The following is a 25,407-nucleotide window of genomic DNA, read 5'->3' on the forward strand; positions in this document are numbered from 1 at the left end:
ACAGTTCTTCATTAATTCATCAAAAATTGAAGTCAAATCATTTTGAACTTGACATAACCTTTTGATGAAGTAACGAAGAAATGTATGGTGCCATTTACTGATGAATCCATGCTTGCTCAGATGATTGCTAATTCTGTGCCTGGTTATTGTTCCTGGACCTTTCCTTGTCACCAAGGTGAGACTGGCTGGTCTAGAATTCACGATGCAGCAAGCTGTGGGCAACGTAATCCAGGCATGAACTTACCCCTGGATTGCGTCCCACACCTTCAGTCCGTCATCCCTGTAGTAGTAGTACGGCAGCTTCTCTGTGCTCTCAACTCCCCGCATCTTGATGGCCTCAGGAAAGCAGAGCGACTTGTACGTGAGGTCCTGCATAGCGCGCTGCACCAGGCGGACGTGGCCACCTCCTCCCGTGCCATTTGCCTGTAGATAGTGACAGGACGTCAGACGAGTGCTCCCAGGTGTGGCAGACTGGAGCACAGGGGCTTGACTCATGTCATAATGGCACCATTCGAACGTGTGTAGTCAACACCAGGTCTTGGCTCATTGTGAGGGGGATCAACACGTGCAGGCTCCATCACCGGGAATCATTTATTAGCAACTAGTCCTCAAACACTAGGTGATACATTTTCAGTGTCAGTACCACAGCGTGCACAGGTCCCTCACCCTGCCACTGCCACATCTCTTCCCTCCCCTTAATCTGATGAACACACACACAACAGTCATACAAGGGAAACTACAAAACCGGTAACTATAAACAGGAGGAAGAGCACCTTGTCTTCCTCCTGGGGTACAGTCGTCTCGGGATCCGCAGCCTCTGCATTCCACAACGCCTCCTCCAGACTGGTATCACGGTGCTCGGCAAAACACTCCAAACCCATGAGGAAGGCTGCAGCAACATTCCCCTTGAAGCTGCATGGCTGATTCCATCTCTGGGGTGGGGACATCCTGCTCAGCCACCTACAACCACTGAACCTTGCCATCTGATTGGATTGGAGCCAGCAGATTTCTCATGGACTACAGACTCCGTCCCTTCTTTCTACATATTCAGTATATGACTCTATCACACCTTTAAAGGAATCTCAAGTACCAATTGCGAGAATTTTGATGTACCACAGAGGTAACAGACATTGCTTCAGCTGTTGGACAATGTTTCGGCTGAAAGTTTCCTCAACTCAGGCTCGCTTTTATCAACAACCACTTCCAGGTCACTAAACTCCTGAAACTCTCAGGAAAGCTCATCACCAATTATCATAACAATTCATCCCAACTGGTGTAGGAGTATCAAGGTCCCAAACCACTGGCCGCTCAGTGAGGGGCCACCTCTTCATTACGTTGTAGAGTAGCCCTCTGCACACTACATGATGCCATTCCAAATACAACAGCACAATCAGGGCCTGTTCAACAGTACGTGCAGGCCCGAGTGCCCTGAGGTGACCACATCTCTTTCCTGAATTTAATAAGTGTTCATGAAAGAAAAAAGTATCAACAAGGGTGTTAACAACAAAACTCTGGAAGTAACCACTGTGGACCCAGGGCTGGAAGATGCTGGTCTATAATCAGCACCGTGTACACACAGTCCCAGAGGGACACAGCACCGAAACAGGCCCTTCGGCCCACTGAGTCTACACCCACCCATTTACACTAATCCCACATTAATTTTTTTATATTCTCCCCACATGCTCATCTCCCCTCCTCCCCAGATCCCACGAGTCAACAGGGTCTTAGGGCCCAGAGATTAGCGCACTTACCTTGTCGAAGAGACCACACTCACATATCAGCTGCTCCCTCGCTTTGGTGTTGATTGCAATTGTAAATCGGATGTGAGGCAGCAGCAGCTGGTGACAGACAGAAGCAAAGGGTTGAACTTGGTAATAACTGGCTGGTTACAGGGAACGAGTAAAATATTCCAAACTAATTCCACTCTCTGGTCTTCCCAAATATCTGTTTCAGTTTCAAAATAATCAGCACACCAGCTCTTTCCAAACCCTGCCAGAAGGGAAACATTCTGTCTGCACTGTCTCATGGGTATTCCCCAGGTAGGACCGGGGGGAGGGGGGCGGTGGGGGTTGCGTGGAGGCAGATAGAGACCCTGCATCCTTCCGAAATTCCACAGGATCCAGAAATCAGACTGAACAAGATAACTGGGAATGAGAGAGGAGTGAAGCACTGGGCCATGGCTAGGGCAAGGACTGTAACCGGGATGGGAATGAGACAAGGATTGTTCAAATACATTGAGAATGAGTTTGGGACCAGGATAGGGACTGTCCAGCACAGTGGCACATTGGGAATGTGATTGGGAAGGGCACTCCACCTTCCCAGACACTGGGAATGGGATTGAAACTGGAACCGGGGCACCCAAAATCACGGGGAATGAGCCTGGTTTGGAACACACTTTGGGATTAGGCTTGTTACTGCAGCAGGCACAGGGCTGGCCCAGCACCCTGCAGTGGGTCAGGCACTGCCTGAATGTTCTGGGACTGAGTTGGCCCAAAGTCACTGGAAAGTGATTGGGCTGAAACACACAGGAACTGGGACTATCTGACACAGAGGAACTGCTCTGGGACAGGGGCTGGGCCCCCTGGTGGGACGGGGGCTGGATCCCAGGGTGGGACGGGGGGGTGGGAGGGGGGCTGGGTCCTGGGGTGGGACAGGGTCTGGGTCCTGGGGTGGGACAGGGGCTGGATCCCAGTAAAGAAGATCAGAGTGACTTGCACTGAGACTGAGTGCTGGAAGTGACCAGGGCTGGCGTTGGGACCGGGACTGGGGCAGGAACTGGTCCGAGTGTCTACAGCCACTGGGAATGAGATCGGGAGAAACACATTGGCACTGGGACCATCCAGACACCCTGGGAATGAATCAAGATGAACCAAACATATTACAGGCTCACACTTGGCCGAGGGAAACCCTTCCATCACTCTGATGTGCAGGACAGAGCCCAATGACATAAGCAGGCTCATACTGAGCAGGCGCAGGTGAACTACATTGTGCAGCAGTGGCTCAGGAGACCGGATGAGGACGTACCTTAAAGAGTGGGTGTACTGCTGGGAGCTGGCGATACAGAGCTATACCAAACACCTCGGAGATAAGGTGTGTCCGCAGGAGGTGTGTTACAGTCTGATGCACTTGGAAGTCCGATGATCTCACCCATATTTTTGCCAGTAACCAGTCATACTTTTCATCAGTGGGAAGGAATATGGGGTTTTCTGGGCCAGGCTCCTGTTTCAGCTGTGGAGAAAGGTTCTTGTCAGTAGTCAGAGGTTTGATCAGAACTTTCTAAACACAGAAATTAAACGTGGAAAACCACAAATACACCTGGGGGAAAGGAAGCAGCTTTGCAGAAATTGTGGAAACCAGGATTGAGGAGTGGGTTACAGGATTGCAGAAGGAAAGGACGGGCTGCTTCATGATGATTAAATGGAGGGTTTGGATTGCAGAGATACTGGAACAACCCCGGAGCAGGGAGAGGTGCACAGAAAGGATTGGCCTGACCTGGACGGCATTTGCATTAAATGCAGTTGGGGTTGTGTGAAAATTATGGATTACAAGAGATGGAGGAAGGTCATTAATTAATTGAATATTTGGGGAGGAAACAATCGATAGGACAGTGGGGATGAATCAAAGAGGAGATCATGCTTTGGGGCAGGAAGTAATTCTTCTTCGACCTGAAACATCCAAAATTCCTTCCCTCCCACAGATGCTGCTCGACCTGCTGAGTTCCTCCAGCACACCGTTTGTTGCTCCAGATTCCAGTGTCTGCAGTCTCTTGTGTCTCGCAATAATGCTGGGTGACAGAACAATGCAAGACACAGACTGAAGACTGAGGCAAAGAGTTGGTTTCAGGGGATGTGAAAAGAGCATCGATTTGTACGTAGACAAAGTTGTGAAGTGGCTTCAGCTGTTTCCTCTGGGAGGGAATTGCACAGGTTCACCACTCTCTGGGAGAAGAAGAAACTTCCCCTCAGTCTACGTGACTTACCCCGAAACCCTAGACTGTGACCCCTGGTCCCAGATTCCCTACCATCAGGAGCATCTTCCCCACATCTGCTCTGTCCATTCCTGTCGGAGTTTTGTAGGTCCCCTCTCATTCTTCTAAACTCCAGTGAATATAAACCTAACTGACCCAATCTCTCTTCATACACCAGCCCCGTCACCCCAGGAATCAGTCCGGTGAACCTTCACTGCCCTCTCACCACAGCGAGACATCCTTCCTTAGACAGGGAGACGAACACTGTGCACAATACTCAAGGTGAAGTCTCACCAAGACCCTGCCCAGCTGCAGCAACACATCCTATACTTGAATCCAATCACACTGCATCGTCCTCACAGCTCACACTACACCCAATTTTGTGTTGCCTACAAACTTCAGTATATATATATTACACTTAATTCCCCCACCTAAATCATTGGGCAGGCACGGTAGTGTAGCGGTTAGCGTAACGCTATTACAGCACCAGTGACCCGGGTTCAATTCAGGCCATTGTCTGTAAGGAGTTTGTACGTTCTCCCCGTGTCTGCACGGGTTTCCTCCGGGTGTTCTGGTTTCCTCCCACATTCCAAAGACGGAATGGTTAGGAGTTGTGGGCATGCTACGTTGGCACTGGAAGCGTGGCGACAATTGCAGGCTGCCCCCAGAACACACCACATAAAAAATGCATTTCACTATGTGTCTTGATGTATATGTGACTAATAAAGATATCTTATCTTACATTGTGAATAGCTGGTGTGGTTCCACTGATCCCTGCAGAACCCCCTCTAGTCACTTGGAAAAAGACTCATTCAACCCTACTCTGTTTCCTGTCTGTCACCCATTCAGCACATTACCCCAACCCCATGTGCTTTTAATCTGCACACGAATCACTTATGTGGGACCTTAGTGAAAGCCTCCTCAAAGTCCGAATTCACCACATCCACTGCTTCTCCGTGTTTATTCTGCTCGTGACATCCTCAAAAACTGCCAATAGATTTGCCATGCTCGACTTCCCTTTCACATTTCCATGCTGACTCTGTCTGATCCTGTCACTATTTTCCAAGTGCTTCATTATCACATCTTTTATAATGGACTCTAGCTTTCCCCCCATTACTGATGTTAGTATAACTGACTTACAGTTCCTGTTTACACACTACCTCCTTTTTTTAAATGTTTGCACAACATTAGTTATTTACAATCTGCTGGAACCATTCCAGAGCCTCTAGAACTTGAGCAGCAAAGCATCCAATAAACTTCCTCTGGGGATTTATCTGTCTTCATCCTGTCATTTTCCAACATTATTTCTTTACTAAAATACTGATTTCATTGTTTCTCCCCCTTCTGGTCACCTGGGCGGTGATTTGTGTCATCCTTTGGCGAGTGACAGGAAAGCTCGGAGCTTTGTAAATTTCTAGGAAAAATTAAAGATGTAAATCGAGAACTTTTACATTCAGGCATGAAGTCAAAGTACATTCAGTTTCAGAAACGGAAACAGAAGTGGTGCAGAACTATCATCTTCACAAAAATCTAAACCACAAAAAAAAAGATTCTTCTGACTAAGAAGTAAAAGAGAAATCTGAAGCCCTGGGAGACACTTAAAAGAAACCTGCAGCACTGACATACAGAGGTTGTTTGAAGAGACAACACCAAGAGAAGGTCGAGATGGGGAAAGGGTTCTGTACATCTGTTTACACTCTGGCCAGTCAACAAGTTCAGAAATAGTAACTATTCCAGATACTTCCAAATTTTTACCACCTTCTCTATGTTCCTTAACTCGGTCTAGAAAGGCCTGGCTCTAACCTTTAAGCTTGGTCTTGTGGCCTTAGACTCATCAATCAATAGAAGTAGTTTCTTTCCCCCTTGTTACTTATAGAACATAGAACAATTACAGCACAATTCAGGCCCTTCAGCCCACAAAGCTGTGCCGAACATGTCCCTACCCTAGAAATTACTAGGTTTATCCATAGCCCTCTATTTTTCTCAGCTCCATGTACCTATCTAACAGTCTCGTGAAAGACCTCATCGTATCCGGCTGCCCACTGGGACTGCTTCCTCCGTATTTCCTGCAAATGTCAATCAAATAATCCCTTAAACAAGGAAAGTCCATTGGACAATCTCTCCCTGCAGTGCGAATCTTCCAAAATCCGTGCTGCAGTCACGGCAAGGCACTTCTGAGGAGTGGTGGCCCAATCTGTTCACAGTCTGATCCCTGTGCTCTGTCAGTTGTATAGTTTCAGAGTAACTTTGAACCTTTTGCAGTTCAGTGCTTTAGTTATAAAGCCCAGAACCCATAAACCATTTGGATGAATTCCTGCACCTCTTCATAATGATCTCTACCACTAACGATTTTACTGATCTATGCCATACCGCCCCTGAAAATCTAGTATGGAAATGATCCAGTTCTGGAGGCTTGTCACACTGCCTTTGTTCAGTACTCTTTATTGATTTATGTTAACTACAATGAGCTCCTGTCAGTATTCACTTCCTAGAGTTGTTTGGCATGTTTCCCCCCACAGGAAGTAACATCACAAAACCATCATTTGGCATTTCTTTCCCCTCCTTATTTTCATTTCTAATTTTACTTCTCTTTAGGAGGCCTCACATTGCTGTTGGCCATCTTCCCCTTGTACTGATTTATTTATTCTTAGTTTATCGTTCACACTCTCTGCAGCTGTATTACACTTTGTCATCTTCCGCTGTTGTATCTCTCCCAGTTGCCAGAATCTGTGCTGGTTTCTGCCTTCCTGTGTGCCTAACATTGGTTCTTACTTCCTCGTCTTCCCCTTGTGGGCAGAAGCTGGTTCTCACTAGATTCTTTGAATGCAGCCCAGAGATTTCCTGTCATTTTACCACAGTCAGGTTTGCTCAGTTTATTGTGAACAGCTCTGCCTCATTCTATTGAAGTCAGTCTTACCCATCTCCAGAATCTTAGCAACTGGAGTAAAACACTGCAGATGCTGGAAATCCAAAATAAAAAGAGAAAATGCTGGGATCACTCAGCAGATCTGGCCCAATCAGTGAAGGGAGAAACAAATTCGATGGTTTTGGTCAAGCACACTTCATCAAAACTGGTGAATTGAGAAGACAGGCATCTGATGTCTCTTCATAGTCTGCAGACCAAAGTTGTCCAGGTAACAGTCATAAGAGTTATAGAATCATAGAACAGTACAGCACAATACAGGCCCTTCGGCCCACAATGTTGTGCCAACATGTAAACCTCGCCTAAAAACTATCTAACCCCTTCCTCCCACATATCCCTCTATTTTAAATTCCTCCATATGTGTATCTAGCAATCTCTAGAATTTGACCAATGTACCTGCCTCCACCACCACCCCAGGCAGCGCATTCCATGCCCCAACCACTCTCTGGCTAAAAAACCTCCCTCTGATATCTCCCTTGAACTTCCCACCCATTACTTTAAAGCCATGCCCTCTCATATTGAGCATTGGTGCCCTGGGAAAGAGGCGCTGGCTGTCCACTCTATCTATTCCTCTTAATATTTTGTACACCTCTATCATGTCTCCTCTCATCCTCCTCCTCTCCAAAGAGTAAAGCCCCAGCTCCCTTAGTCTCTTCTCATAATGCAGACTCTCTAATCCAGGCAGCATCCTGGTAAATCTCCTCTGTTCTCTCCCCCTCTACAATTTAAAACACCCTTATCCGAACGTTGACTCTGTTTCTCTTCCCACTGATGCTGCCTGACCTGCTGAGTCCTTCCAGCACTTTCTGCTTTTGTTATGGAATCCTCACGGCTGCTCTGTACCTCCTCCCTTTTGAACTTTACATTCAACTCAATCAATTCCCATCACTACTGCGTAAATATTCAAGCACTGTTCCACTGTTAAAAATAGCAGTGATTACACTCCACTGAGTCTAAGGTAATCTCTCTGAAACATATTAGATCCATACAGGCCCACCACGTCCATGCTGACCACCACATACCCATCTATACTAATCTTGTTTACCGTCACTTGGCTTGTAACCTACTATGCCTTGGTGATTCAAGTCCTCATCTAGATTCTTATTTTTAATATATTCATTCAAGGGCTGAGCCAACATTTAATTGCCCTAGTTACCCTTGAGAAGGCGGTGGAGAGCTACCATCTTGAACCGTGCAGTCCGTGAGGTGTGGGTGTGCCCCAGTGCTGTTAGGGAGGGAGTTCCAGGATTTTGACCAAGCGAAGGTGAAGGAACAGCGATATATTTCCAAGTCAGGATGGTGTGTGGCTCAGAGGGCAACTTCCAGGCGGTGATGTTCCCTAATGCTTTTGCTTCTAGCTGGTAGGGGTCATGGGTTTGGAAGGTGCTTAGACAGTCAAAGGCGGTCATAGAAACAGGCCCTTCAGCCCATCAAGTCTGTGCCTCCCATCAACCATCCATTTACACTAATCCTACAGTAATCCCAATTTTGTTCTCCCCATTCTTCTCAAATGTTGTGAGTGTCTCTGCCTCCACCACTGTCTCAGCCTCCACCACTCTCTCAGCCAGTGCATTTCAAATTCCAACCACTCTCTGGGTGAAAAAATTCTTCCTCAGATCCCCTTACTCCTCACATTACACCGATGCTCTCTGATCTTAGACACCAACTGCCATGGGGAGAAGTTTCTTAATGTCTACCACTCTCATAAATGTTGTACCTTTATCAGATCTCTCAGATGTTGTATACAACTCTGGAAATTCATACATTTCAGACAACTACTTGTCAGCTTGTCCCAATCCAAATAGAAGCTAAAATTCTCCATTAAAACCACTCTGTCCTTAGAGGAAATATCCACCATAAAAATAGTGTTTGTAAACTGACTGCCACATTCTCTGTCTGATAGAAGTGACCATACTTGTAAGAGTATGGACTGTAAAGCACTTTGTATCATTCTTGCACCGTAAATGGTGCTGCATAAAACCAAACCCTTTTTCTGTCTCCCTTTCTTTCTCTATCTTTCCCTGTTGTAATCTTAGTACGTCCATCCAGTCTATCGAAAAGGTGTAAACTCTTACCTTTCTCCTCCCCAAATGTACATGAACCACTCTAACAATTCTAAATCTTTAGAAATCATTGCTTAGGAACCAACTGGAGCATGACATCCAAGTAGTGGACACCACACAAGAGACAATGTCAAGGCCCTGCAGAGGGTGGGGAGATGTATTAGCACGGTGTCAGAGATGAGGGGTTTCGGTAACGTAGGGAGATGAGAAAGTGAGTTCTGATCTTTGGCGAAGGAAACCCAGAAGAGATTTAACAGAGGTGGTCAAAATTTTGGGAGTAAATAGGGGGAAGTTATTTCCAATGGTTGGTAAACTGAGGCATAATTGAAGATAACTGGCAAGAGAGACAGACACCTGAGGAGGAGGGAGTTGCTCTGATCTTGAATGCATTGTATGGCTCGGGAAAGCAGGTTCAATAGTAAGTTCCAAAGTGGGACTGGATAAACACATGAGATAAAGAGAGAACTTTTCAGGACAATGGCGAAAGGGCCAGTGCAGTGAGACAAGTTGGAGAGCTCTATCAAAAAGCTGGTGGAAGTATAATGGGTCAAATGGACTTTATTGAGCTGTAGGTTCAATGATTCCTTTACCATTCTCCAACAATGTGGGGCCTGGCCCTGAATGCCTCTTTCACACCACCTTTCAGCTGCATCATTTACCACCTTTGGCTCACCAGATTAATACACAGACACTGAAAGCCCGGCATCAATTCATCATTGGCTGTGTCTGCCCAACCTCTGCAGTTCCACAATGTTGCCTTCTGCTCCTGGATTACCTGGATTGCAATGGGTACCAGCTTGTTCTTCGAATTGTTGTACAGCAGGCAGATGGGTGCTGACAGGTACTGTGTGGTGCAGGGGTCAGTGCTGTTGGCAGGAACTCCCTCCATGATCTTATAGTCCGCCAGGTAAATGTTACCTTCCTATCCCATGACAAAAAAACACAAGGAAATCAGAGAATAACAGAATCAGGGTGGGAGAGAGGTTGGTTACATGGCCAACCATATGTATTCTTCTTCTCCATAGAGCAATCCTGCCCATGGTCCTGCAAATTACTTCCCTCCTGTGCTGATTCAACTCCCACTCAAAAGCCCTGAATGAGTCTGGTTTCATCTCTCCAGCAGGCACTAAATCCCACCTCAGAACCACTTTGCGCAGAAACTATATTTTCTCAGATATCTTCCAGTATATTTTGCCCATTATGATAAATCTCAGTCTCTCGTCATCGAATGATCTTTCAATGGGCCCATTTTCCTTCTTCTAACCCAAAAAGGGCCATTATTGTGCTCAATGTGAGGGCCTAAGAACCAGGAGGAGGAGCAGCAGTGGGACTTTTTAAAGAAGAGCCATTCTGATTGGCTAAAAGAGCCTTTCTGGAAGGCATTTCTGATTGGCTAATTGTGAGACACATCATCAATAAAAGGAAAACAGGCTCTAGCAGAACAGCCATTGGTGAAAGTGGCCAGTGTTTGCATGGTAAGTGAAGAGGCTTTGGCTTGTGAGGCTTTGGTGAGAGGAGGCTGAGCAGAGGTGCAGGTAAGGTTCTTTAAATTTTCCATTTTAGTCTTAGATCAGTCAGGATGGCGGTTGGGGCAGTGGCATCGTCTTCCTGCAGAATGCAGGAGATCAGGGAGGGTTCCAGTGTCCCTGAGGACTACATCTGTGGGAAGTGTCTCCAGCTGCAGCTTCTGACTGACCACGTGAAGGAGTTGGAACTGGAGTTGGAACTAGATGCTGAGAATATCATAGAAAGGAGTTTCAGCAATGTGGTCGCACGTAAAGTACAGGCAGAAAATAACTGGGTGACCACCAGGAGAGGAAAATAGAGTCTACAGAGAGCGTAGGATTCCTCTGTAGACATTCCCCTCAAAAACAAGTGCACTTTTTTGGATACTGTTGTGGGGGTGGGGGGGTGGTGGAGGTGGTGACCATTCAGGAGAAGGCAACAGTAGCCAGGTCTGTGGCACCAGGACTGGTCCTGAGGCTCAGTGGAGAAGGGTGAAGGCAGACAGGACCCTAGTGATAGGGAACTCGATAGTTAGGGGGACAGACAGGAGATTCTGTGGCCACAAAAGGGAATCCCGAATGATGTGCTGCCTCCCTGGTGCTAGGGTTCAGGATGTCTCGGTGGCTGCAGAATATTCTCAAGGGGGAGGGGGAGCAGCCAGAAGTTGTTGAGCACGTTGGCATAAAGGACATAGGCAGAGAAAGGGATGAGGTCCTGCAGAGTGAATATAGGGATTTAGGGAAGAAGTTAAAAAGCAGGATCTCAAACGTAGTAATCTCTGGATTACTTCCAGTGCCACGTGCTAGTGAGGGTAAGAATAGGAGGAGATGGCAGGTGAATGTGAGGCTGAAAAGTTGGTGCAGGGGTTAGGATTCAAATTTTTGAACCATTAGGATCTCTTCTGAGGCAGAGGTGACCTGTACAAGAGGGTAGGGTTCCATCTGAACTGGAGGGGGACTAATATCCTGGCAGGCAGATTTGCTAGCGCTACTAGGGTGGATTTGAATTAGTTTGGCGGGGAGGTGGGGTGGAAAATCCCAAGCAGTAGGGAGGCAAATGAAAGGCTGGGAAGTGGTGCAGAAGTCAGTGACAGCAAGTTGAATAGGTACGACAGGCAGGAGAACAGCAGGGGACCAGGGAAGCCCATTGGATTACATTGCATTTATTTCAATGCAAGAGGCCTGACAGGTGAGGTGGATGGACTCGGCATGGATAGCTACGTGGGACTGGGATATCATAGTCATTACTGGCTGAGGGAGGGAAAGGACCGGCAGCTCAATGAGAACCAAAGGATTGCAGATGCTGGAATCTAGATGAATGTGGCATTCATCTGGCAGCTAGATGTTCTAGGGTACAGGTGCTGTACGTGGGATAGAGGTGGAGGAAAGAGAGGAGGGGAGTTGCATTTCTGATGAAGGAGAACATGGCAGTGGTCCGAGATGACATTACTGAGGGATCGTCCAGTGAGGCTTTATGGGTGGAGCTGAGAAATAGGAAGGGGCTGGTCACCTTATTGGGATTGTACTGTAGGCTCCCTAATAGTCAACGGGAATTAGGGAAACAAATATGCAGAGAGATAATGATAATCCAAATAATGTAAATGATTTGGATATGAATGTACATGGCATGATTAGCAAGTTTGCTGATGATACTAAATTAGGGGGTCTTGTTGATAGTGAAGCAGGTTACAGTGAATTGCAAAGAGATCTTGATCAGTAAGGGAGATGGGCTGAGGAATGGCAAATGGATTTCTACTTAGTAAGTGAGAGGTGATGCATTTTGGACAGTCAAACCAGGGTAGGACCTATACAGTGAACGGCAGGGCACTGATGAGTGTTGTGGAACAAAGGGAGCTGGGAATACAAGTGCACAGGTCACTGAAAACAGCTGCGCAAGTAGACAGGGTGGTGAAGAAGGCGTTTAGCACGCTGGCCTTCATCAGTCAGGGCATTGAGTTCAAGAACAGGGACATTATGTTGCAGTTACATAAGTCATTGGTGAGGCTGCACTTGGATATTGTGTACAGATTTGGTCACCCTGTTATAGGAAAGACGTTGTCAAGCTGGAGATGGTGCAGAAGAGATTTACGAGGATGCTGCCCGGACTGGAGGGCCTGAGTTACAGGGAGAGGTTGTTCACACTGGATCTTTATTCCTCAGAGCAAGGGAGAATGCGGGGGGACCTCACAGAAGTTTATAAAAATCATGATGGGTATGGATAAGGTGGGTGGTCATAGTCTTTTTCCCCAGGGTTGGGAGTCCAAAACTAGATGGCACAGATACAAGATAAGAGGGGAGAGATTTAAGAGACCTGAGAGGTAACTTATTTACACAGAGGGTGGTGAGTCCCTGGAACGAGCTGCCAGAGGAAGTGGTTGAGTTGAGTACAATTGCAACATTTAAGAGGCACTTGGATAGGTACATGGAGGGGAGGGGCTTGGAGGGTTATGGAGTGCATGTGGGCAACTGGGACTAGGAGGGAGGATGCTGGGCTGAAGGGCCTGTTTCTGTGCTCTATTAATCTATGACTCTGAGATTGTGGAGAGTTGCAAACATAATAGGGTTGTCATGGTAGGAGATTTTAACTTTCCCAACATAAACTGGGATTGCCATAATGTTAAGGGCTTAGATGGGGTAGAATTTGTTAAGTGCGTTCAGGAAAGTTTCCTTGGGCAATATAAAAGTCCCTTCTATAGGGAGAGGGCAAAGCTCAACCTACTCTTGGGTAATAGGGCAGGGTAACTGACTGAAGTGACAGTGGGGGAGCACTTTGGGACCAGTGACCATAGTTCTATTAGTTTTAAACTAGTTATGGAAAGGGACAGATCTGATCTACAGGTTCAAGTTTTAAATTGGGGCAAAGTGAATTTTGATGGTATGAGACAGGAGCTTGCAGAGATTGATTGGAGTAGGTTGTTTGTAAGCAAAGGGACCTCTGGCAAGTTGGAGTCTTTTAAAGATGAGGTAGCAAGAGCTCAAGGTCTACATGTTCCTGTTAGGGTGAAGGGCAAGGCTGGCAGGGGTAGGGAACCCTGGATGACGAGGGATATTGAGGCCCTGGCCAAGAAAAAGGAGGTGGCACGGGGTCAAGTGTACAGGCAGCTGGGATCAACCGAATACCTGGAGGAGTATAAGGGATGCAGAAGGAAATTAGGAGGGCAAAAAGAGGGGGCATGAGATAACTTGCAGAGAACATTAAGGAAAATCCGAAGAGATTTTATATTAAGGGAAAAGGAGTTACTAGAGTGGGCCCCTCAAAGACCAAAGTGGGCGCCTTTACGTGGAACCACAGGAGATGGGTGAGGTCCTTAATGAATATTTCTCCTGTTTTTACTGTGGAGAAAGACATAAAGACTTCAGAACTAGGAAAAGTAAATGAAGGGGTCTTGGGGATAGTCTGCATTATAGTAGAGGAGGTGCTGGATGTCTTCAAAGATATGAAGGTAGATAAATCTCCAGTGCCTGACCAGGTATATCCAAGAACACTGTGGGAGGCTAGAGAAGAAAATGTGGGAGCCCTGGTTGAAATATTTGCATCCTCATTAGCCAAGAGTGAGCTGCCAGTAGACTGGAATTTAGTGAATGTTGTGCCTTTATTTAAGAAGGGCGGCAAAGAAACACCTGGGAACTATAGACCAGTAAGTCTAACGTTTGTGGTAGGTAAGTTACTGAAGAGGATTCCCAGGGATGATATGTACGTGAATCTGGAAAAACAGGGGTTGCTTAGGGGTAGTCAGCATGGCTTCATGGGTGGGAGAGCATGTCTTATGAACTTAGTCAAGTTTTTTGATGTGACCAAGAAAGTTGAGGGCAGGGCAGTAGACATGGTTTATATGGACTTCAGTAAGGCCCTTAAGGTTCCACATGGTAGGCTGCTCTGGAAGGTTAGACCACATGGGATCCAGGGAGAGCTGGCTAATTGCATACACAATTGGCTTGATGGTAGGAAGCAGGGGGCAATGGTGGAAGGTTGTTTTTTGGACTGGAGGCCCGTGACTAGTGGTGTGCCTCAGGGGTCAGTGCTGGGCTCATTGCTACTGCCATCTATAGCAATCATTTGGGTAAGAATGTACAAGGCATGGTTAGTAAGTTTGCAGATGACACCTAAAAGAGGTGGTATAGTGGACAGTGAAAAAGGTTATCAAAAATTAGAGGGATCTTGATCAGCTGGGTAAGTGGGCTAAGGAATGGCAAATGGAGTTTAATTCAGATAAATGTGAGGTGTTGCATTTTGGAAAGTCAAATCCAGGTAGGACTTTCACAGTGAACAGTAAGGGGGCTGGGGACTGTTGTAGAACAGGCACATGGTTCAGGTACATGGTTCCCAGAAAGTGGCATCACAGGGAGACAGGGTGGTGAAGGAGGCTTTTGGCACGGTGGCCTTCATTAGTCAGGGCATTAAGAATAAAAGTTGGAAGGTCATGGTGCTGTTGTACAGGACACTGGTGAGGCCTCACGGAGTATTGTGTTCAGTTTTGGTCGCCCTGCTATTGGAAAGATGTTATTAAACTGGAAAAAGTGCAGAAGATATTCACGAGGATGTTACCAGGACTTGAGATACTGAGTTATAGGGAGAGGTTGAGCAAGTTGGGACTGTTTTCATCAGAGTGTAGGAGAATGAGGGGTAATCTTATAGAGGTGTATTGTGCTGTATTGTTCTATGGTTAAAATCGAGAGGGGCATAGATAGGGTGAATATGCAGTCTTTTTCTCAGTGTTGGGGAATCAAGAACTAGGCATAGATTTAAGGTGAGAGGGGAGAGATTGAATAGGAACTTGAGGGGCAACTTTTTTTTTTACACAAAGGGTGGTATGTATGTGGAATGAGCTGCCAGAGGAAGTGGTTGAGGCAGGTACAATAACAACTCTTAAAAGACATGGATTAGAAAGGTTTAGAAGGTTATGGGCCAAACACGGGCAAATGGGACTAGCTAAGTTGGCATGGTCTAGTTGGGCTGTAGGACCTGTTCCCATGCTGCGTGACCTATGAATCTACATAAACCTGATGTGATCTTGTATACCTCTATCAAATCTCCCCTCAACCTCCCTTATTCCAAGGAGCACCATCCAGCTACTCCAGTTAATCGTGTACTTGAAATCCCAAGCTCGTTCCACGAGACCTTCATCACCCCAGCCCCAGGATGGCACTGTGGGAGTTCATCAGAGCAATGATCTTGGCTCAACTATCTTCAGATACTTCACTGACCTTCTTTCCACCAGTAACAGCTAAACAACATTCATGCCACAACAGTGCCAGGTAATGATCATCTCCAACGAGGTCTGATCACCTGCCTTGGACATTTAATGGCATTATCACGCCTGAGTCCAGCAGGGAGGGTGTGACCATTGACCCAATAAGCAGGGTGGAGTCTGTGGTTAGTCGCACTGCAGTGTCCCAGTGACTTTTATTTTACCTTAATCTCTTCCTCTAGAGTGAGTTGCCGTTCCAGGCAGATTTCCACCATGTCGTTTGTGACTGGAAACTTGTCAGGGAGCTTGTTGCACTTCTCAAAAACGACAGGATTGCACCCATTGAGGAACTGGTAACCGAACATGAAGTCCTCCTGCCAGTGCTGCATGACATATTCTGTAAGTGGCACAATAGAAGTACATGTTATTAATTCATTGCTTCAACACTTTCCTCCTGAGTTCACTGAATGCAGTGTTGTCGGAGCTCTGTTCATCTGTCTTTGTTCTACATCACTTGACATTCCTAACTAAGAATAATCCATCCATCTCTCTTCAAAGCTCCAACTGGACCCCATCATCATTGGTATTTGAGGGGAGATTTCCAAAGTTCTACTACCTGATGTGTGCAAACCTCCTTCCAGCCTTCACTCCTGTTTCACTAATTTTAAGATACTGTCCCCTTCTGGAGTTTCAGTGCAAACTTGAACCTTTTCAACATTTTATCTGCCTCAGGATATTCTTCAAACAAGCTGTGGCAGCCTGTCCATGTAACTGGCCCTCAAGCCTTGCTGTCAGTCTGGGGGGTTAATCAGGACCACATCCCTCCCGGGGGCAACACATCCTTTCTAAGGTGTGTGGGTCAGGGCTGAATGGTCCAGTTCCTAACACGCCCATACTCCAGCCCCCAGTACTTCAGCAATGGCCATAACTTTGAGACCTGCAAGCAGGAGGTCGAGTAGTAAGCAGGGAGGGAGGTGGTAATGAAACTCAATGCTAACAGGTCTGGAATGATGCATATATGTACAAAGCAGAGAACATGCAGATGAAATGGAACATTGTGGGGAGTGCAGAGAGAGATTTGATGGTGGGAGGAGAGGTTCACAATGCATAAGGACCCTGGGATTCACAAACGTAAATTCAGAACAGTCATCAGTTAAACTAAACACTCAGTAAAACAGTTCTGCTCCAGCTGGGAGATCCAGGCCCAAGTCTGAGCACCACTGGGAGCAGACAATGACTCCAGGGATGGGCTGGGATTGTTCTCATTAGAGCAGAGAAAGTGGAGAGGTGATTTGTTGGAGGTGAAGGGCTTAGATAAATAACAAAAAGCTGTTTCTGGTGACTGCTGGATCAACAAACAGAGGGCATAGGTTTCAGGTGACATGAGGAAAGTATTCACAGAACAATTCGTTAGGAATTCTCAGCCCCTGGGGATCATGGATCACTTGCTCCACTATGGTTCTGAGGTGGCTAAAGTGTCCCATGTTGCAGGTGTGACAGGTGGACCTTTGTATTGGTGTTTACTGCCTCCACTGTTTGCACTTGGCCTTCACATTCTGCAAGAAAGACCTGATGGGCTTGCTGCTTTCCCAATGCCCCTCTGATGGCTTGATCAAGGGTTCCCAAGAGCTTCCTTCCTTCTCATTCCTTTGAGAGGGCTTTGAGAACATCCTTGAAGCATTTCCTCTGTCTCTGGAATCTCCTGGTGTGACAGCTTGGTGTAGAGTGCTTACTTTTGGAGTCTGAGGACAGGCGTGCTGTGAAAGCTGGTTGATGCTGGCCAGGGCTCAAAGCTGGAGGTGTTCACCTGGGAGACGGTGGCGGTGTTGGATCTGTCCGACCAGCTGATCTGGAGCCAGTGGTGGAGCTTCTTTAGTGTACTGGAGGGTGAGGATCACTATAGACTGGTAGATCATAAACTTGGTGCCAGGGTTGAGGTATTGATATTCATTTTCCTTGGTTGCCTGTGTTATTGAACTGGACTGGAGGTGATGGTGGACCGTGTCATTGATGTCATCTCAATCCGCATTGTCCAGGATCTTGATGTGGCTCTCAGTTGTTGGCGAGGGGCAATATTGTGCTATGACAACAAGGAGGATCTTGGTCTCCCAGAGGTTGAGTGTAAGAGACATCTTCTATACTTTAGTGGAAGACTCAGATGGTTTGAAGTGTGGGTGAGTGCACACCTACACAAGCGGTACACAACCTGTAATTTGCGGTTTGAGGTTGAAGTGATCTAGGTTCCGGGAAGTGGGGGACAACGTTTGAACAGGTTCTGCCCCTCCTGGAGATCACTAAATCGGGAACTGGTTGGACATGAAGTGAAGTATACCAGGAGACTGAGAAGAGGATTGGTGCGATGACACTGCCTGTTGAATTAATCTGCAGGAGCCAACCTATAAAGTGGGCCTAATCAACTGTTCAACTTCCATTGCCTCCAGAACCAAGGTCAGGATTGGTTCTGTCACAGACCATTGTCTGTGAGAGTGTGGTGGATACAGATTGAAGAGCAGCCTTCAAAAGGAAATGGACATTGAATACTTAAAGGAGAAAACAAATCAGGGATACAATCAGTGGTAGAATCAGATACAATTACAATGTTTATTTTGAACAGCCCATATATAAGCAAGGCATAGAAGGATACAGCACCACAGGCAAATGGGCATGAAGGTCAGCATCTACGTGATGGGCTGAAGGGCTTGTTTCTATGCTGTACCATGCTATGACTTCATATAAAAAGCTCAGGTGAGAGGGCCTAACTACATTCCTCTCAAAGTAATCCAGTGTGTTGCTCCTCTGGTTAGCAGTGGAAGGATTTCCTGGTCAATATTCCACATGAGTGTTGAATATTGTACAGAATGAAGTACAGAGAACGTAACTCACCTGAAATTGTATTGCTAATTCTGACAAAGATCTTCTCAAAATCAGCAAAATCACTCCATGAAGATTGAAACATGTGCATGAACCGATTCACGTACAGATTCTCCATCCTAGAGAGACAAATTAGCTTTTAATTAGAAGCCTACATAATATAAAATTTCTGTCCTTCTACCTGACAGAGGTAGGAGAAATACAGGCAGGAGCTCTGGTTCCTGTAAGTGTTCATTCCTTGCAGTTTAATCTATTGTGGGGACAACACAGCTTGGAAAGTCCCTTCCTACTTTTTACAGTGCTTTTCCTATCTATCCCTCTCCTGTAAGATGATATTCCTGCTGTTATATTCTATGCCATAGTCAGTGAAGGCAAGTATCCCATATAGAACATAGAACAATTACAGCACAATTCAGGTCCTTCGGCCCACAAAGCTGTGCCGAACATGTCCCTACCCTAGAAATTACTAGGCTTACCCATAGCCCTCTATTTTACTCAGCTCCATGTACCTATCCAACAGTCTCTTGAAAGACCCTATCGTATCTGCCTCCACCAACATTTCCGGCAGCCCATTCCACGCACTCACCACTCTGAGTAAAAAAAAACTTACCCCGACATCTCCTTTATATCTACTCCCCAGCACCTTAAACCTATGTCCTCTTGTGGCCACCATTTCAGCCCCGGGGAAAAGCCTCTGACTATCTACCCGATCAATACCTCTCATCATCTTATACACCTCTATCAGGTCCCCCCTCATCCTCCGTCTCTCCAAGGAGAAAAGGCCGAGTTCCCTCAACCTGCTTTCATAAGGCATGCTCCGCATTCCAGGCAGCATCCTTGTAAATCTCCTCTGTACCCTCTCTATGGCTTCCACATCTTTCCTGTAGTGAGGTGACCAGAACTGAGCACAATACTCCAAGTGGGGTCTGACCAGGGACCTATATAGCTGCAACAATACCTCACGGCTCCTAAATTCAATTCCCCAATTGATGAAGGACAATACACCATATGCCACCTTAACCACAGAGTCAACCTGTGCCGCCACTGAGTGTCCTATGGACTCGGACCCCAAGATCCCTCTGATCCTCCACACTGCCAAGAGTCCTACCATTAAGACTATATTCCGCCAACATATTTGACCTACCAAAATGAACCACTTCACACTTAACTGGGTTGAACTGCATCTGCCACTTCTCAGCCCAACTCTGCATCCTATCTATATCCCTCTGTAACCTTTGACAGCCCTCCAAACTATCCACAACACCCCCAACCTTCGTGTCATCCGCAAACTTACTAACCCACCCCTCCACTTCCTCATCCAGGTCGTTTATAAAAATCACAGAGTAAGGGTCCCAGTACAGATCCCTGAGGTACACCACTGGTCACCGACCTCCACTCAGAATATGACCCCTCAACAACCACTCTTTGCCTTCTGTGAGCCAGCCAGTTCTGGATCCACACTGCAATGTCCCCTTGGATCCCATGTCTCCTCACCTTCTCCATAAGCCTCGCATGGGGTAACTTATCAAATGCCTTGCTGAAAAGCTGGAAAGATTGAGCGATGGTGAATGAGAGGCGACTAGATAGAGGTGTATATGATTATGAGAGGCATAGACAGAGTGGACAGCCAGCACCTTTCCCCAGGGCGGTAATGGCCAATACCAGAGGACATCCATTTAAGGTGAGTGGAGGAAGGTTCAGGGGAGATGTCAGAGGTGGGTTCTTTTTTTTTTACACAGAGAATGGTGGGTGCCTGGAATGCACTGCCAGGGGTGGTGGTAGGGGCTGATACAATAGGGACGTTTCAAAGACTCTTAGATAGGCACATGGATGTAAGAAAAATGGAGGGTTATGGGCTGTGTAGGAGGGAAGGGTTAGTTTGATCAGAGTAGGTTTATATACTGTAGGTCAGCCAACATCATGAGCCGAAGGGCCTGTGTGCTGTACTGTTCTATGCCTTCTTTTCTACCTCTGCTGCCACTCTCAGGGAACCATGGACTTGTATCCCAAGGACACACTGTCCATCACTACTCCCCCAGCTCCTACTGTTTGTTGTACCCTTGCTTGCCCTCACAAAATAATCAACCTCATTTGTCAGGATTAAATTCTAGTTGCCAATGCTCTGCACAACTTTCCAGACGATCTATGTCACAGAACATAGAACAGTCCAGCACTGAACAGGCCATTCAGCCCACTATGTTGTGCTGAGCTTGATGCCAATTTATATTAAATGTCCTCCTCCTGTGTATCATCCGTATCCCACCATTCCCTTCCTATTCATGTGCCCATCTAAAAGCCTCTTAAACTCCACCAAACTACCTGCTTCCATTACTGCCCCAGTAACCCATTCCAGGCATCTGCCACTCTCTGGGGGGGAGACTTGCCCCTCACATCACCTTTAAACTACACCCCCCCCCCTCCCCCCAATGATAAAGGCATATCCTTTGGTGTTTGACATTTTTACCCTGGCCAACAGACTCTGATTGTCTACCCTGTCTCTGCCTCTCATAAATTTAAAAACCTCCATCAGGTCTCCCCTCAGCCTCTGACACTCCAGGGAGAACAACCCAAGTCTGTTCAACCTCTCCTTGCCGCCCAGACTGCAGCATCCTGGTAAACCCTTTCTGCACAGTTTCCACAATCTCCACATCCTTCCTTTCAGGCTGTAGTCTTACACAATCTTTCTCTCTATCCACAGCACCATCTGCAAACTTGCTAATCATACCTCCTGCATTCACATCCAACTTGTTGATGTACACCACAAACATCAAGTGTCCCGGCACTGATCTCTGCTGTACACCACAGGTCAGACTTTCAATCAGAAAACCAACCCTCCACCACCCTCTGCCTCCTATTACCAAACCAATTTTGGATCTAATTTGCCAAGCTGCCCTGGATCCCATGGGCTCTAATCTTCTGGACCCACCTATCATACAGGAATAGACAACATCTGCTGCACTCTCCTCATCAATATGTTCAGTTACCTCCCCCCCCCCCCCCCCCCACCCCTCTAAAACTTCAATCACATCTGTGGGACGCTCTCCCTGTGACCATGTTGTGCTCCCATTCCTCCAACATCCCGAAGACGTGCAGGTTGGTGGGCTAAGTGGCCACAGTTAATTGCCCCTAGTGTAGAAGTGAGTGGTTCAATGGAGTCATGGAATCAGTCACGCAGCATAGAAACAGGCCCTTTGCCCCAGTGGGTCCATGCTGACCATCAAGTACCCACCTATACTAATCCCATTTACCAGCACTTGGTCTATAGCTTTCCATGCCTTGGAGATTTAAGTGCTTGTCTAGATACCCCCTCAATGTTGTGACAGTTCTGGCAGTGTGTTCTGGGTTCCGATCACCCCCTCCCTCTGTGTGAGAAAGGTTCCCTTCAGCTGTCCTCTAAATCTCTTCCTCCTAACCTGAAACCCACACCTCCAGTTTTAGACAGTTCTGCTGTGGGGAGAAGTTTCCTACTACCTGCCCTATCTATGCCCCTTGTAATTTTGGGGGAGTTAATGGGAATGTGGAAAGAATAGGTTGTGGAAAACCTGTGGGGAAATGGGATTGGTTTGTTAGCCGTCTGTATGGAGTGAATGCCCTTCTATTTTATATGAAAATATAGTATCTGGAAGGGAATGAGTGGAGGGAGCTGAGGGAGGGGACCCCCAGGCCAGACTCTTCATGGGCTTGCTTCCCCCTCCCCGTGCACAGGTCAGCATTTACTGCCCCCCTCCCCCTCCCCCTGGGCCAGTGTTCTGACCGAGGTCACCACTGTAAGCCCAGCCTGAGGGATTGCTGCTCAGTAAGAGCGCAGGGGATTTTCACTGGGGTGCAGAATGAGGAAGGAAGTAGTTGGTGATGTGGGGTGGGGGAAGGAACAGAGGCAGGCGATCAGGTAGCCAGAGGGGTGGTGCAGTGATGCAGCGGTAGACCTGGGTTCAATCCTGACCTCAGCCTCTGTCTGCGTGGAGTCTGCACGTTTGCCTTGTGACCACACGGGTTTCCCCGAGTGCTCTGGTTTCCTCCCACATCCCAAAGACGAGCAGGTTGGTGGGTTAGTTGGCCCTGGTGTGTGGGGGAGGGGTAGAATCTGAGGTGGGGGTGAAGGAAATTGATGGGAATGAGGATCAAGTGGGATTACTGTGGGATTAGTGTAAATGGATGGTTGATGGTCAGTGCGGAAAGTGTGTGTGTGAGAAAGCAAAAGAGAGAGTGTCTGCTGACAGACATGTACATAAGTGTCCACTAATGTCCGTGCAGCAGAGCCTGGTCTCCAAAACACAGCAGTGGGTTCACCTTCTGCTAAAGGGGAAACATGAAAGAGGAACACTATCCTCATGGGGAGGTTTTTTCACCATGCTACCTCAGCAACCCTCCCTGTTAGACAGATGACCTGAGAGTTAGAGTTATACAGCATAGAAACCGGCCCTTCAGCCCAACTTGTCCATGACAATCAAAGTGCTGACCTGAGCTCGTTCCATTTGCCTGCATTTGGCCCACATCCCTCTAACCTTTCCTATCCATGTACCTGTACAAATGTCTTTTAAATGTTGTAATTGTACCTGCCTCTCCCACTTCCTCAGGCAGCTCGTTCCACACACCCACCACCCTCTGTGTGGAAAAAGTTGCCCTCGCGTCCCTTTTAAGTATTTCTCTTCTCACCTTAAACCTATGCCCTGTAATTTTAGACTCCCTCAGCCTGGGAAATAGCCTGACCATCCACCGTATCTATGGCTCTCATGACTATATAAATCTCTGTACAGTCAGCCCTTAGCCTCCTACATTCCAGGGAGACCAGTCCCAGCCTGTCAACCCCCCCTTATAACTCAAGCCCTGCAGTCCCAGCAACATCCTGGTGAATCTTTTCTGCACCCTCTCCAGCTTAATCACATCCTTCCTTTAGCTGGGTGACCAGAACTTCATACAAAGCTCCAGGTGCAGTCTCACCATCGTCTTGTGTAACATCATGTCTCAACTCCTCAATACCCTGACCAAAGAAGGCAGCGTGCCAAACGCCTTCTTCACCACCGTGTCTACCTGTGTTGCCACTTTCAGGGAACTATGCATCTGTACCCCTAGGACTCTCTGTTCCTCAACACTCTGCAGGACCCTGCCATTCACTGTATATATCCTGCTCAGGTTTAACTTCCCAATATACATTACTTCACATTTGTTTGAGTTAAGTTCCATCTTCCATTCCTTTGTTCACTTTTGCAGTTGATCCAGATCCCATAACCTGAGGCAACTTCTTCACTGTCGATTGTACTACCAGTCTTGGTGTCATTCCAAACTTATCAATCATGGCACCTACATTCTCATTCTGCCTCATCGGGTCACTGTGCACACTCACATCAGATGGGTCTACTACAGGCCCAGATCACTCCCATTCATTCTAAAGAACCACGTTGAGAAGGAAGTGGTTCAGCTTGAACAAACGAGCCAATAAAAACTGATCAGAGTGAATGGGTCATTCAGACAGACAAACTCATGCAGCGGGGTGGGGCAAGACTCGGGTGATGGATCATATAAACTGTGCTCTTCTAAAGAAAGGTGTTCACAAAATGGGAGTGCTCCCATGCCTACACACAACTGAACACTAACAAAAATATTCTGAACAAAGGCTTTATACAGCTGAAGTATGACTTGCCAACTCTTGTACTCAATGCCATGACGGATGAAGGTGAGTATGCCGTGTGCCTTCTTTACCACCCTGCCTACTTGCATTGCCGCTTGCACCTCAAGCTCCTTAGGATCCTGCCATTTAGTGTATACACTTCACTTCCACACCTCACACTTGTCCGCATTAAACTCTATCTGCCCAAATTTCCGATTGATCTAAATTCTGCTGTATCCCTTTGACAACTTTGGAAAGTTGAATCCAATGTATCAAGTCTCCGTGGACCTCCTGAGCCTTAACCTTCTAAATCAGCCTACTGTGAGGGACCTTGTCGAAAGCTTTATTAAAATCCATAATGAATAAAATCCTGCAAGGAATGGATGAATGTTTGTATAACCAGGATGATTCATGGAGTGCCATGAGTACAGTGGTCAAGCACAGTGTGACGCTGAAGAGAGGCAACAATACACAGTGACATGAGGTTGGAAGATTGCTGCTGACCTACTACAACCAGAGGGAAAGCTGGGGCCCTCACCGATGAAGAGAGAACAGAGCGAGGATGTCACCAGGGATGGTGCAGTAATATGTGCAAATCCTTCCCAAATTTGTGACTGTGCTCAGACCATTAGGATATGACTTTGATGCTTTCTCTGTTACCTAAAGGGATATTCCACTGATATTGGGGACCAAAGCCACCGCAACCTATCAGAGAGCTGTCAAAGTCCCAGGTGTGCCATAATTTACGCGGAGTGCTTTCCCCAGCACCAAGCTGCTGACGCACTCATTCCCCTGACCCTGTCATCATCACCCCCACCACTCACCCCCATCAATTCACCCTCCCCCACCACTCACCCCCACTCATTCACACCCATATCCCAAAGTTGATCCAACACCTAAACCTGAAAGGAAACCAGTTGCTGGACTCAAGACAACTATAATTCTGTGCAGTGTATGTACTGATATCACTTGTACCTCACTGTAAATTGTAAGAGAGATAGAGATAAAAAGTACCTCTCCTTTTCCAAAGAAAGGCTGCAGTCCAGCGTATGAACTTGTGCTGACATCCTGCACTTTGAATGTGGGTCTCCTGTGAGCTGATGACAGGATGGTTATGTATATGCCTGCTTTGTAACACTGCTGAAACAGGCCCCAGTGGGAGCTCGGAGACCCAGCATGTTTGTATTGTGCCTTGTCGATAAACCATGCCCTCATTTAATGTCTAAATACTTTGCTTTAAAACGTGTGTGAGAATGCGAGAGCATCCAAGACTGAAACTAG

The 25,407-nt window shown here is 47.0% G+C and overlaps 1 protein-coding gene across 1 annotated transcript in view; it reads right to left on the minus strand.

The window, feature by feature from the left end:
• Positions 1-25,407, minus strand: part of alox5a (arachidonate 5-lipoxygenase a) — a 64,821-nt gene that overhangs the window by 6,882 nt on the left and 32,532 nt on the right. Inside the window, exons 5-10 of the mRNA XM_052041656.1 lie at positions 18,531-18,637; positions 15,872-16,044; positions 9,729-9,875; positions 3,025-3,228; positions 1,752-1,838; positions 245-423 (exon numbers count right to left, since the gene is read on the minus strand). Of these exons, the coding sequence (XP_051897616.1) occupies positions 245-423; positions 1,752-1,838; positions 3,025-3,228; positions 9,729-9,875; positions 15,872-16,044; positions 18,531-18,637 (897 nt within the window). The remainder of the gene's footprint in view (positions 1-244; positions 424-1,751; positions 1,839-3,024; positions 3,229-9,728; positions 9,876-15,871; positions 16,045-18,530; positions 18,638-25,407) is intronic.

The sequence above is a fragment of the Pristis pectinata genome, chromosome 30 (genome assembly GCF_009764475.1).
Source record: "Pristis pectinata isolate sPriPec2 chromosome 30, sPriPec2.1.pri, whole genome shotgun sequence".
Classification (NCBI taxonomy): Eukaryota; Metazoa; Chordata; class Chondrichthyes; order Rhinopristiformes; family Pristidae; genus Pristis; species Pristis pectinata.